Source organism: Rhinichthys klamathensis, unplaced genomic scaffold (assembly GCF_029890125.1).
Source record: "Rhinichthys klamathensis goyatoka isolate OS25496 unplaced genomic scaffold, OSU_Roscu_1.1 h1tg000308l_1, whole genome shotgun sequence".
Taxonomy (NCBI): Eukaryota; Metazoa; Chordata; class Actinopteri; order Cypriniformes; family Leuciscidae; genus Rhinichthys; species Rhinichthys klamathensis.
The window spans coordinates 425,182-438,777 of NW_026606826.1; the positions used below are offsets into that span (position 1 = coordinate 425,182).

A 13,596-nucleotide genomic window follows, 5' to 3' on the forward strand; every position below is an offset into this window, starting at 1 on the left:
ACACCACCTCACTTCAATCCAGGTGTGAAATCCAGATGTTATGAAACTGGATATTAAACTGCAGAAATAGTCACATTCTGGCAGAAAGCTGCTATTTTAAACCAATGCATATGTGTAAAACAAATGTAAAACAAGCTCAAATGTTTGGTGAAGAACATATTTATTCTATTTTTATTTCCATCTACAAGTTAATATTGTTATTGTGCTGGGAGGCAGCTTGTTTAAGTGTTGCATTATTTGTCTGGCTGACTGTACGCTGATGTGATAAATTATATAGAATATATGTGATTTATTATACCCAAATGTACTCAAGAAGTGGTTCAGTTTTTAAAAACACACCATAAGGTATTCTTTTTTTATTCATTTATTTCCATCATTAATAATAATAATATTAATTCAAAACAAATACTTTCTTTCAACTAATTGTAAGGGTAAGTGGCTCCAAGCCGCTCTGTTATTCTTGTCCTACAGGAATTGTTCTCCACTGGAACTGTCCCAGTCAAAAAGCAATGGAATGATCAATAAACCTAAGTAGCAATGAGCAACTGAATGAAATGGGGACACAATTTTAGTGGCCCTGCTAGTACCACCTGGTGGTAATTTGTAGAATTACATGAGATCACTCCACAGCTAACAACCAGCCTCCATTGGTTTATTCAGACTGAGTAGTCAAATCAAAAGATTTTTCCTAAAATAAAACATATATATATATATAGCTATAAAATATTACATGTTAAAATTTAAAAACAAATGCATGTAGGTATTTCATGTTGTCAGTAAGAGTTCAGGTAGATTCTGTATGATAAAACTTATCTAAAATGTATCATTTTACACACAGTTCTTCAAAAAAACTCTAAGATTCTTGAATACATTTCAAATATGCACGCAGATAAAGCTACAGTTATTATAAGTTGGTACCTTCTGTGTTTAATTTACTGCAAGCATTATATGTGCTTACGTGTTAAAAGTTCATTTTAAGCTGGTTAGAACCATATTGTCTTTACAATACATGTCTTTAGTGTGTTAATATCTTCATTCAGACCATTTTAAAATAGCATCTTTTCAATGCCAAACCAAAATCAGTCTCAAGTTTGTAAGAAGACGGATTCATAAAACTGTGTAATGTGTCAATGTGAGGTTATTTGTTGTCAGTTGGTGTCTTATCTAGTTTTGTTTCTTCATCCTGTTAGTTAGCTGGTTCACACACTGTAGACTCCAGTAGACTGCAGAGATTAAGACAAAGGCCTGCAGAAAACAAACAGATATTTCAATTCAAATGGAAAAAAGGTTCATATTAATAGGCAAACTCTAGTTTATGAAAGTTGTAGTTTTCTGTAAACAGTTACATATTTCAAATTTAATTTAGCAAAGTTGTACATATAATTATGTGTTTGAAGAGTTATACATTATTGCAATGAATGTGATTATAAAAAAATACATTATAATACAATGTAATGCATTATGATTTTGTTACAATTTCACTGTGGACTCAATGTATGTGTATCAATTACATTGTTCAAAATCTTATTTCCAATTGAATGTGAGAGCCCCAAAAGGTCACACACCAGGAAAATATACTACATTAAAAAAAGAATTAAAGCCAAAAGGTCAAGCATGTGGCCAAAGAATCTCCCATGATGCATTTGGAGTTGAGGTTCACAGAAGCCACTGTGGAAACAGGCCAAAAGTGACATTCTTCCAAAAAGCTGTAACCTTAACTGCCCCTCCTTCCTTGCGTTCAAGATCATAAACTGCATCCGAGCTCTAAACAGAGTCCAAAATCATATTCTGTCTATCAGAACTACCTCTCCAATGGGAAATAAATAACCGTAGTTTCCTCAGGAGCAGCACAGCTGTTTCCCTCTGAGAGGAGAGAGAGAGAGAAGAGAGAGAGAGAGAGAGAGAGAGAGAGAGAGAGAGAGAGAGAGAGAGAGAGAGAGAGAGAGAGAGAGAGAGAGAGAGAGAGAGAGAGAGAGAGAGAGAGAGAGAGAGAGAGAGAGAGAGAGAGAGAGACAAAGGGAAAGGGCATGTCTCTGTGCTTCCTGACCTCCTGCTACCTGATTCCACACATCTAATGGCAATGCTATTTTTACAATGCATGTTGTTTACCCTTATTCATAGAAAAATTATTATTATTATTATTATTAAACGAAGTGCATTTTACTCAAGTCTTCTGCTTCTCAGATTTTCTTGTAACCTTTAAAATCTCAAATGTGTCTCAAGACCGCTTAGATTTGCTTCCGGCATGCCAAAGTCTTCAATTAGGCTAAAGGTCAGAGGTTACAATATAAACTCATCAAATTCTCCTAAAATTATTACATTCTGTAATATGTAACAGTGCTCTCTCTTTGTAGGAGAAATATCTTAAGACAATACTACAACTTTTCTTTGGGGAACCGCAATTGGACAAAGACTCTACTAAGTACAAATGCACGAATTATTCACTTTTGAGACATTACTCCATTCTAGGCTTTTTATACTGTATATTGTAAATATTACAGAAACAAAATGTATCATAATTATGGCATAAATATTACCATAAAGTTCCCTCAAAATACAAATATGAATTAAAAAGTAATATGGAACAAAAACATTGATTTAACTGAGAGAAAAAAAAACAATGACATTTGAGGTGTTTTGCCACTTTTGGCCATGAGGAGCATGAATGTGACCTTAAATAAGGAGCACCTGAGGGTTAAATGACAAACTGGCAGATGTTTCAATCAATTTAAAAGGCTTTTTCTCACCAATTTACCTTCGCAGGTTTATTTTAAGTAGAAAAACACAAGGATGTGTATGTTTTGATAAAGTATTTTTCCCTTCTTTTTACTGCTCTTCCTGCCTCAGTTGACCCCTTGTGTCTCTCTTTCTGTTTCCCTCAGCTTTTTTCTCTCTTTCACACACATAAAAGCACTAGAAAATACAAAGATATATTCTAAACAACAGCACACATTCACACTCGGGTTTAATAAGCAAAGAGTCGAGTCTTCAGGGCAGTTGTTTGGGCCAAATGTGTACAGTACTAAATCTCTGCTGTCACCTTTGTGATGTACGACTAGTGAGGGGGCGTTTTCAACCTGTACACTCTTCATGTCAGTAATGAACACCTAAAATTAAATAAACCTTAAATACCTAAGCTACTGTATAGGAATCATTGGCTTTCCACACACACGAAGCCATAGAAAAAAAGAAAAAAAAAAACCTGTTAAACAGTCCGAGTTCTCGTCCGGGGTGGCAGTGCTGACCTATTACTGAAACCCCCTACTGCTTTTGGCAGTCAAACAAGCGCTGACTCTCTGAAATGAAGCCGAGAGACCGAAGCCTGGTTCAGTCCGGCTCCAAACGCTTTGATGCCGGGGTGAAGGGCGTCGTGTCAGCCTCGTGTGACTCTCACTGGACTTTCTGTAAATCAGTTCAATGGGATTCTGAGACAAGGTCCAAGATGGATGGGTCTCCTGAGGCTTGTAAGGAACGTTCTGTTCAGCATGGCAGCTTGCTTAGCAACCTGAAGCCAATACTCTATATTAGCATTAGCCTTCTTCGATCAAGAGAGGCGATCTTCATACTGCTACCGATTATGTCATTGTTAATACAGACGTCAAGACTAAATCGAATAAATTAGCTATATTTCTATATCAGGAATGCTTTTAATCAAAATACTAAAATAACACCAAAATAATAGAACCGTGATATTTTCCAGTGGGTTGGATATTAAAAAAATGTCAAAATGTTGGGGTCAGTATGATTTCTTTTGTTGTTGTTTTTTAAAAGAAATTAATACTTTTAATAGATCAAAAGAGACAGTAAAGACTTTTTAATGTTACAAAAGTTCATTTGTACTTCTATTCGAAGAATCCAGAAAAAAATTATTTAATTGAAAAAAACTTTTAGGCAGCATAACTATTTTCAACATTGACAATAATAATAGTAAAAAAAAATGAGCAGCAAACCAGCGTATTAGAATGATTTCTGAAGGATCATGTGACACTGAAGACTGGAGTACTGATAATTTAGCTTTGCATCACAGAAATAAATTACATTTTAAAATATATTCAAATGGAAAACAATTATTTTAGATTGTAATAATATTTCACAATAATACTGTTTTTACTGTATTTTTGATCATATAAATGCAGGCTTAGTGAGCATGAATGGTACTGTACAAAGTAAATATGGATGTTATATTAACATATACTAAACATTACAATAGAAGTCAAATTGCTAAATAACTTTACAAACAAACAAACCAAAAATTGGCTAATTTTAATGTAGGTTCAAGTCTGAAATAATATTCCCACTCTCTCGCCCAACAATTTCCTGTCACTTTTCCTCTATGTCGATCACCTAAAAAGATATTAAAAAATTATTTTTTTAAATTATTTTCTTTCCCTGTACGCACTGCTGTAATGCTATCTTTTCCAAGATATCCCAAACAAACCACCAATTCACTGGTGACAACTTCGAACTAACAGTGGAAACAACTGTTCCCAATCACCTGAAATACTTGCTAACTCTCTTCTTATCAGTCTAATTCCGGCTCAAGCTCCAGAGCTCCTCTCCTGCAGTGTGCTGGGGGCGTCAGGTGCTGTGGAAAGATAAGCTGACTGCAGCTTTTGTGTGAAGCTGATCTTGATAATATTATCTTAACCTTTTCCTTCAAAAAAGTGGGGTGGGTCTTTGCAGTGGTGTAATTTTTGTTTCACCCTTGAGAGATGAGGACGACAAATATTAGCTTTGATGGGTGGAAAAACACCGAATGGAAAAAAACAAAACAGGCAAGGATGGAAGAATATCATCCCCTACTACCTGAAATAAACAGAAGCTGGAATGAGTGTGGAAATGACAGGGCAATTTTTAGGAACTGATAATGTTTCTGAAGGATTATGATGGCATTGCTGCAAATAGACTAATGTAAAGGAAAGGAAACTCTTACCCTGGTATGAGGTCTATTAACGAAACATACTCAATCAGGTTGAGTCTATGGATACAGTTCACATGGACACAAAAATCCAACATGACGCTACTTTTGTGTAAAACTGTTCTGGGGGAATTTCAGCACCTGAGCTTACAGATGCACGCTCTCACAGTGAAATGAGCAATTCAGCTCTTGTGTAAATCTAATCAGTCTTCCACGGCGAGCCGCAGACATGGTTAATTGATTCCAGAAACACTGCCTTTGCATAAAGCTTGGATGGTGAGAAGAGAAGAGATGGAGGGAGGGCTGTGAAGAGAGAGGTGGCGCACTAATGAAAGGTCAGCCGAGATGCACGGCCCACACTGCAAGTGCCAGAAACACACACACAGCAATTTTATGGTCAATTGGGCCATGCATCTGGAGTCATACATCACCGAGGCGTGCAGCAAGACACGGTGCCAGATCCGAAAAACATGCACTCGAACACAGATGCATTTAGGATGAAGTTAACATATACACAAGTCTGATAGCACTAGTAAGAAACCATCTATTTCTATTACTTCAACGAGTAAAACGTTTGAGAAATCAGAATGCTACAGCAGTATTTGATTTGCCCCTCTTTTGCGGCACTTAAGCTGCATGAAAAAAACAAATCTTGATCATGTTATCCAGCATGTTTTGAGAATAATCCAAAAGAGCATCTTGTGGAAGATGGAAATCTGCAATAGAGATTGTGATAATGCCGTGCATGTGTCAGTCAAACTTACCTCAGTTGGAAAAGCCAAAAGAGGCACCAGAGGTTTAATGTAACCAAACCGATGAAGAACCATTATCAAAACGCATCTCATCATCTCCAATTCAACTGCATTAGCCCTGAAAGAAAGGTACAAGAAAATGTTATTTTTTTGCTTATGTATTTTTGATACATTTTTTATGGAAGCTTGTTTCCGCCACAGAATTGTGAGATAAAAAGTCGCAATTACCTTTTTTATTTTTCATTCTGACTTTATTTCTCAGAATTTCGAGATATAAAGTCAGAATTGCGAGATATAAAGTCGCAATTGCGTGTTATAAAGTCAGAATTGATTGATATAAAGTCGCAATTGCGTGTTATAAAGTCGCAATTGCGTGTTATAAAGTCAGAATTGATTGATATAAAGTTGCAATTGCGTGTTATAAAGTCAGAATTGATTGATATAAAGTCGCAATTGCGAGATATAAAGTCAGAATTGCGTGATATAAAGTCGAAATTGCGTGTTATAAAGTCAGAATTTATTGATATAAAGTCGCAATTGCAGGTTGTAAAGTCAGAATTGCGAGATATAAAGTCGCAATTGCGTGTTATAAAGTCAGAATTGATTGATATAAAGTCGCAATTGCGTGTTATAAAGTCAGAATTGATTGATATAAAGTCGCAATTGCGAGATATAAAGTCAGAATTGCGTGATATAAAGTCGAAATTGCGTGTTATAAAGTCAGAATTTATTGATATAAAGTCGCAATTGCAGGTTGTAAAGTCAGAATTGCGAGATATAAAGTCGCAATTGCGTGTTATAAAGTCAGAATTGATTGATATAAAGTCGCAATTGCGTGTTATAAAGTCAGAATTGATTGATATAAAGTCGCAATTGCGAGATATAAAGTCAGAATTGCGTGATATAAAGTCAAAATTGGGTGTTATAAAGTCAGAATTTATTGATATAAAGTCGCAATTGCGTGTTATAAAGTCAGAATTGCGAGATATAAAGTCGCAATTGCGTGTTATAAAGTCAGAATTTATTGATATAAAGTCGCAATTGCAGGTTGTAAAGTCAGAATTGCGTGATATAAAGTCAGAATTGATTGATATAAAGTCGCAATTGCGTGTTATAAAGTCAGAATTGCGAGACAAAGTCTGAATTGATTGATATAAAGTCGCAATTGCGTGTTATAAAGTCAGAATTGCGTGATATAAAGTCGCAATTGCGTGTTATAAAGTCAGAATTGATTGATATAAAGTCGCAATTGCGTGTTATAAAGTCAGAATTGATTTATATAAAGTCGCAATTGCGTGTTATAAAGTCAGAATTGATTGATATAAAGTCGCAATTGCGAGATATAAAGTCAGAATTGCGTGATATAAAGTCGAAATTGGGTGTTATAAAGTCAGAATTTATTGATATAAAGTCGCAATTGCGTGTTATAAAGTCAGAATTGCGAGATATAAAGTCGCAATTGCGTGTTATAAAGTCAAAATTTATTGATATAAAGTCGCAATTGCAGGTTGTAAAGTCAGAATTGCGTGATATAAAGTCGCAATTGCGTGTTATAAAGTCAGAATTGATTGATATAAAGTTGCAATTGCGTGTTATAAAGTCAGAATTGCGTGTTATAAAGTCAGAATTGCGAGATATAAAGTCTGAATTGATTGATATAAAGTCGCAATTGCGTGTTATAAAGTCAGAATTGCCTGATATAAAGTCGAAATTGCGTGTTGTAAAGTCAGAATTGTGAGATATAAAGTCGAAATTGCGTGTTATAAAGTCAGAATTGATTGATATAAAGTCGCAATTGCGTGTTATAAAGTCAGAATTGATTGATATAAAGTCGCAATTGCGTGTTATAAAGTCAGAATTGATTGATATAAAGTCGCAATTGCGAGATATAAAGTCAGAATTTATTGATATAAAGTCGCAATTGCAGGTTGTAAAGTCAGAATTGCGTGATATAAAGTCGCAATTGCGTGTTATAAAGTCAGAATTGATTGATATAAAGTCGCAATTGCGTGTTATAAAGTCAGAATTGCGTGTTATAAAGTCAGAATTGCGAGATATAAAGTCTGAATTGATTGATATAAAGTCGCAATTGCGAGATATAAAGTCAGAATTGCGTGATATAAAGTCGAAATTGCGTGTTGTAAAGTCAGAATTGTGAGATATAAACTATTCTGAGGGGAAAAAAGTTAGTCTATATCTCACAATTCTGAGAAAAGATGTCAGAATTTCAAGATATAAACTCGCAATTATGTGTTATAAAGTCAGAATTGTGAGATTATAGCTGTCCCAATGTGAAGGCTGCGTCCTCCGAAGGCTGCATTTGAAGGCCGATTGGCCGCATTTGAAGGCCGATTGCGTCACAGCGGCGCGACGAAGGCTGTCCCAATTCAAAGGCTGCATCTTCGAAGGACGTATTTGAAGGCCGATTGCGTCACCGCAGCGCGATGAAGGCTGTCCCAATTCAATTCCGCATCCTTCGAAGGCCGTATTCGAAGGCCGGTTGCGTCATCGCGGCGCGACGAAGGCTACCCTGATTCAAAAGCGACGCCAAATGCACCCTTCGTTTCCCCGTGAAAGGAAGGATACATAAATGGACACTTAGCGGCCTATCCTACCCTGATCCTACCCCATAATTCACTGCGCGCCGGTGACGACAGCATTTTTGGTGCAGCATTTGGTGTGTAGCCTACAGTTCAAATTCAAATGTTGGTGTTCAACTATGCCTTTTAAAACCGTTCATTTTTCGTTTTTCAATTACGGGTTAAAAAATTAAAAACGAATGGATGCAAATTTACACAGACTATTAAACTAAAAATAGTTTAGTGATAGTTTTTTAGATTAAAGTCTTTGATTTTACTAGTATTATGATTGACTATCAAACCTTTCTACAAATACATTATTTGAAATATTTAATAATATAAGGTAGCCTACTTTTGCGTCCATTTGTTTTTCTTTTTTTTTACCCGTAATTGAAAAACTAAAAATGAAAGGTTGTTGTATTTTTAAAAGCCAAAGTTGAACACCAAAATTTGAACTGTAGGCTACACAAATGCTGCAAAAAAAAAGAAAAAGAAAAAAAAAAGACTTTTTGCCCCTTTATTAAACATTTAAAATATTCACAAATTACTATGGGACAAATGTCGATTTTACTGGGTTTCTAAGGCCAGATTAGAACCTGGAAATTATATTTTTCCCGCAATGCTGAATGAGAAGAGCCATGTCTCTGGAACCATGATTTATAGGCTAATGATAATAAATGTGTCTGAATAAATAACGAGGCATTTTAATTGTTCGTTTAAAAGTGAACATTTCAAGCTTTAGGCTAGGTATATTTTGTTTCATTTCATTTATGAGACGCGCTCCAGTTCACGGAGATCATGAAAGCGCGACTGATTGTTTTATTTTATTTTACAAAAGCACAACGTTTTCTTGTTAAGTGAGTTTGGACAAATAAAAGTAGTTGCGAATGATGTATTATTCTTTTCTGTATGACCAGAAATTATAGAGTATTTTTTAAGTTGTTTCCACTGTTGATGGGAAAATGCAAGTGTTCGCGGCCGCGCCTCCGTGCCATGCAGTGCGCGCTCACACTCCCACACACATTTGCGTCAAAATCTTGTGTTTATTTGTGATAATCTTAGCCCTGTATTATGACTGACATTTGACGAATTTCTTTGTTCCTTTTTTGGATAAAAGCGGAACAAATATGTAGCCTAAATGTAGGCTAATAATAATAATATTATTATCATTTGCGTTGAGTTCACTGAAGACAGTAATATGTTAATCATAAAATAATTTATGAATGTTTTATTTTTATATAACCTATCCTTGTGTTTGTGTTATATTTCTTTTTTATATGTGAAGTCTTTTTTTGCTTATTCTATTATACTGAGCTTTTTCCTCCTAAAAAATTGATTTTAAAGACAAGTGGCCTAAATGTCGTTTAGAAAATTCATGTATTTAACATCCTCAGTAAAATATAAAACATAAAAATGACAATAGCCAATTCTGGCTCCATAGCTGTTTACTCAATTATAACAAATTAATCATCAGGATGGCAGCTCCGTCTCGCACTGTTGCTTGGCGCCATGGAGCGGTAATCGGGAACACCTGGATGCGCAATTAGGAAATCCTATGAAGGCTACAAGGTGCGTCCTTCGAAGGACGAATAGGCTGCATCCTTCGAAGGACGAATAGGCTGCATCCTTCGAAGTCCGCGGCCTTCGGAGGATGCAGCCTTCACATTGGGACACAGCTAAAAAGTCGCAATTCTGTCTTTTTTTCTCGCAATTGCGACTTTATTTCTCAGAATTGCGACTTTATATCTCGCAATTGCGACTTTATTTCTCACAATTCTGACTTCATATCTCGCAATTGTGAGATAAAAAGTCGCAATTTTTTTTTTTTTTTTTTTTTTTCAGTGGCGGAAACAGGCTTCCATATTTTTTACTGTACTGTTTGGTAATATAATAAAATAAAATAAAACTAAATAAATAAATAAAACAATAAAAAAAAATATATATAATAATAAAAAAAAAAAAATAATAAATAAAAAAATAAAATAAAATAGGAGCTGTACCTTTGATCTATCAAGAATCCCAGACAGGTTAGAGAAAGTAATACGTAGGCAGTCATGAGAAGTACAGTCATCTCAGAAAGCATCTGTAGGTAAGAGGGAACAATAATTTAGGTCATGATTTGGAAAAATATCCTTATGTCTCACTCAATTCAGTCAAAATATAGAAAGATGTCCTCATGCAACACAGGGGTATACAAGTAACCTAACACATTTAGGTGTCATGTCAGGACTAGGACGCTCCAAGAACTCAAGGCCAACCGTTAGGGAAGTATCATCTAAATCTGAATTGGCACACCTCTATGGATGGATTTACTCTGAAATCATAATCTGGTGATAATTTGCTGTTAATACAAGGAACAATGATAATGAGGGTTTTCTTGACCTTGCTAACCCACCTTACTCAGCAGCGGTTAAGTCAGGTGGGCGACCTCATAACATATTTGATATGACACCAGCAAACAATTACTGACTTTTTCCTGTGTGACTCAAGACAGACTCCAGATCCCAGACCTCAGCCCTGAAGCGCTGGCTCATTTTTCAACAATTAACAAAAAGGAAAAAAAAAAAATCTATTTTGATTAGTTAATTTTTAAAGCCTTTCCATATCCAGTTTCAAAAATAACAGAGCAAGAGGGCAGAGGGGGGAAGGGGGAGGGGGCATCTTCCGAAATTTGCATTTCATCAGAGGTCAGTGCACAGACCTTCCATAATGAACAGTTAGTCAAACATCCAGCAGGATTGATAGCCCTGCATGGATGATGCAATTGAAAGATCACATGGTCAACACAAAAAATCAATGTTTTCCTTCTTTTTAAAGAGGCACTAATCAGAGCTGTAGCATCACTTGTCAATCGAAGTGAATGCAAACGGACAAAGAGATATTATAATATTTATTGCTAAGGCTGAAGGCCTCAGTTTGCTATTTTCCATGGAAAAGGAAAAGGAAGGTTCCCAGGGGGCTGGGCAATTTGTCAGAGGACTTGTATTGGTTGCTGGACCGCTGACCGGCAGTTTTATTTGCTGGTGGAGCCAGAGAGGGATCCAGGGGACACTTCACCGAGAGCCACAACTAAAGGAGCACCGCAGAGGTAGGAATCACAGGAAAACAGGCCGTTTCATTTCAGTGGGGAGGCAGGGTGGGGCCACATATTCTGGCTAACCAAAACTATGCCTGGGGAACATGGACTTCCAAGGATAACGGACAAGGGCAACTGAACATCTCTGTTTTTAAATGGGTGGGGGGTTTGAAAAATAATAGACAAAGATTACTTCAAAGTATTCTGTCTGTACTAAGGCCTAGTAAAAAGGCCTTATTATTAAAGGATTTTTAGGATAATGAGAGAGAGACTGAGGTTGATAATAGACTTTGCGAGGTAGCATTAACCACACAGCAAATTAAAAGCCTTAAAAAAGATCTTGTAGATGACAATGAAAGATGGCATTCAGATGATAGCTTTGATATTTCAGTCGGGCACATTTCTGGAAAAAATCTGATGTCAATTTCAATGGTGAAAGGGAAGAAAAACAAAAAAAGGGTACCTACCGTTTGATCCATTAACAAGTTGTTATATACATCCAATAGAAGTATGAACTGTATGAACACATAGGCTTGCATCGAAAAGGACCATGCTGGATCGTAAGGCTTTTCCTCTCCTGTAATCTGATTAGAGAAAGACCAATAAAACCTCATAAAAAAACAAAACATCATTTCAAATATAATGTTTAGAAACAACAATTTGCCACTTTTTTGGCTACCACTAAGCGCATTATCGGTGAGATCATTTTTATTAACTATTATTTTTATTGATTTTATTTGGTATTTTTTAGATGCTTTTTAGCTGTTCCAAGTTGGTTAATTAGAGCCATCAATTGGTTAAAATGGTCTAGAGATTGTAGATCAGAGCTGGTAGGACCAAGGTCAAGTTGGTTAGCGCTAGTAGACTACCTTGGACCAGGAACAAAGCAACCACCATGCTCGAAAAACCAGATTGACTACCTAACTCAAATTACATTACTGTTTGGATCCCGACCTAAAACAACTCTGCTACATACATCAGTTGTATAGGCATGAATCACTGAGAATTTGATCACTGATGATTTCCTAAGAATTCCTGAGGCTGTCTCAGCTGCAGACACGTGCGGGTTTCCCTCACACCAGAACCCTGGTGTTCTGCTTTCCCTCAGAAATCAACACATCCGAGCCGGTCTCCCTCGCTGCTCCTCTCCTCCACTCCACAGGAGAAACAACAGGCACACCCCGGTCTGCATCACCGAGGGCCTTTCAAGATATTTCTGTCAAATTCCTTCTCTCTCCACATGTTTAGGATCACCAGGGCCTACTTTGAGGTGGCTTTAATTGTAACATGGTGAGAGCGACAGAAAGAGAGAGAGAGAGAGAGAGAGAGGCTTTCTCAGAGTGTGAAACTGCGTCTGTGAGTATGTGGCGCAGTTAGACGCGTTTCAAAGCAAACCGCCGCTCTCCTGATGAGAAGACTTTAAAACCTTGTCGCAGGCCTGCTGTTTGATCAGGCCCAAAAAAAGCCCGCTTTTTAAAGACGAGTGAAAATGAGCCTATTGTGCTTCGGCTCACAAAGGCGGTTAAGATTCATTTGGCAACGGCGCACACTTGTAAAGCCTGTTTGAAACGTGAGTTTGTTTTATATGTGGGAACTCAGGGAGTCATTTGGGAGACCTCTTTTCTTTTTACAGAAACAGCAGGTAGTAAATGACAAGTAAGGCAAGGAACAAAAGAGTTTCCAATTTTAAAGATAAAGGTGAAATTTTCTGCCCCATTAGCAGAAATGGAACAGTGTTTCCTGAGTACTAACTCAATTGGTCGGACAAACAGATAGTCCTGTCCCAAACCCATACTATTGGTTGAGCACATTATATTTTTTAAAATCACTATTTTCTATTTTAAGATATTTTAAAATGTCATTTATTCCTGTGATTTTTAATTTTCAGTTGAATTTTCAGCATCATTACTTCAGTCTTCAGTGTCACATCATGATATTTCAGAAATCATTCTAATATGCTGATTTGCTGCTCAAGAAACATTTATTATCATCAACATTAAACACATTTGTGATGCTTAATTTTTTTTTGTGGAAAGTTTGAAACAATGTAAAAGTCTTTTCATGCATGATTGCTGAATAGAAGTATTCATTTAAAAAAAAAAACTGCCCCCAAACCTTTGAATGGTAGTGTATGAATTAAATATAAATCTATAAAAATATATATAATGTTTATGAGTTCTTAAACTACAGCAATTTATTTCATTCAATTTAAAATTTCCTAGAAATGTAGGAATTTGATTAGAATTTAAAGTACATTCTCAATTCATTTCG

At 36.1% G+C, this 13,596-nt stretch overlaps 1 protein-coding gene across 1 annotated transcript in view; it reads right to left on the reverse strand.

Annotated features, from left to right (window-relative positions):
• Positions 1-909: 909 nt before the first annotated feature.
• The window catches only part of agmo (alkylglycerol monooxygenase), a 28,993-nt gene continuing 16,306 nt past the window's right edge, over positions 910-13,596 (reverse strand). The window contains exons 10-13 of the mRNA XM_056270765.1: positions 11,793-11,909; positions 10,250-10,332; positions 5,683-5,788; positions 910-1,245 (exon numbers count right to left, since the gene is read on the reverse strand). Coding sequence (XP_056126740.1) covers positions 1,165-1,245; positions 5,683-5,788; positions 10,250-10,332; positions 11,793-11,909 — 387 coding nt within the window. The 3' untranslated portion in view covers positions 910-1,164. The remainder of the gene's footprint in view (positions 1,246-5,682; positions 5,789-10,249; positions 10,333-11,792; positions 11,910-13,596) is intronic.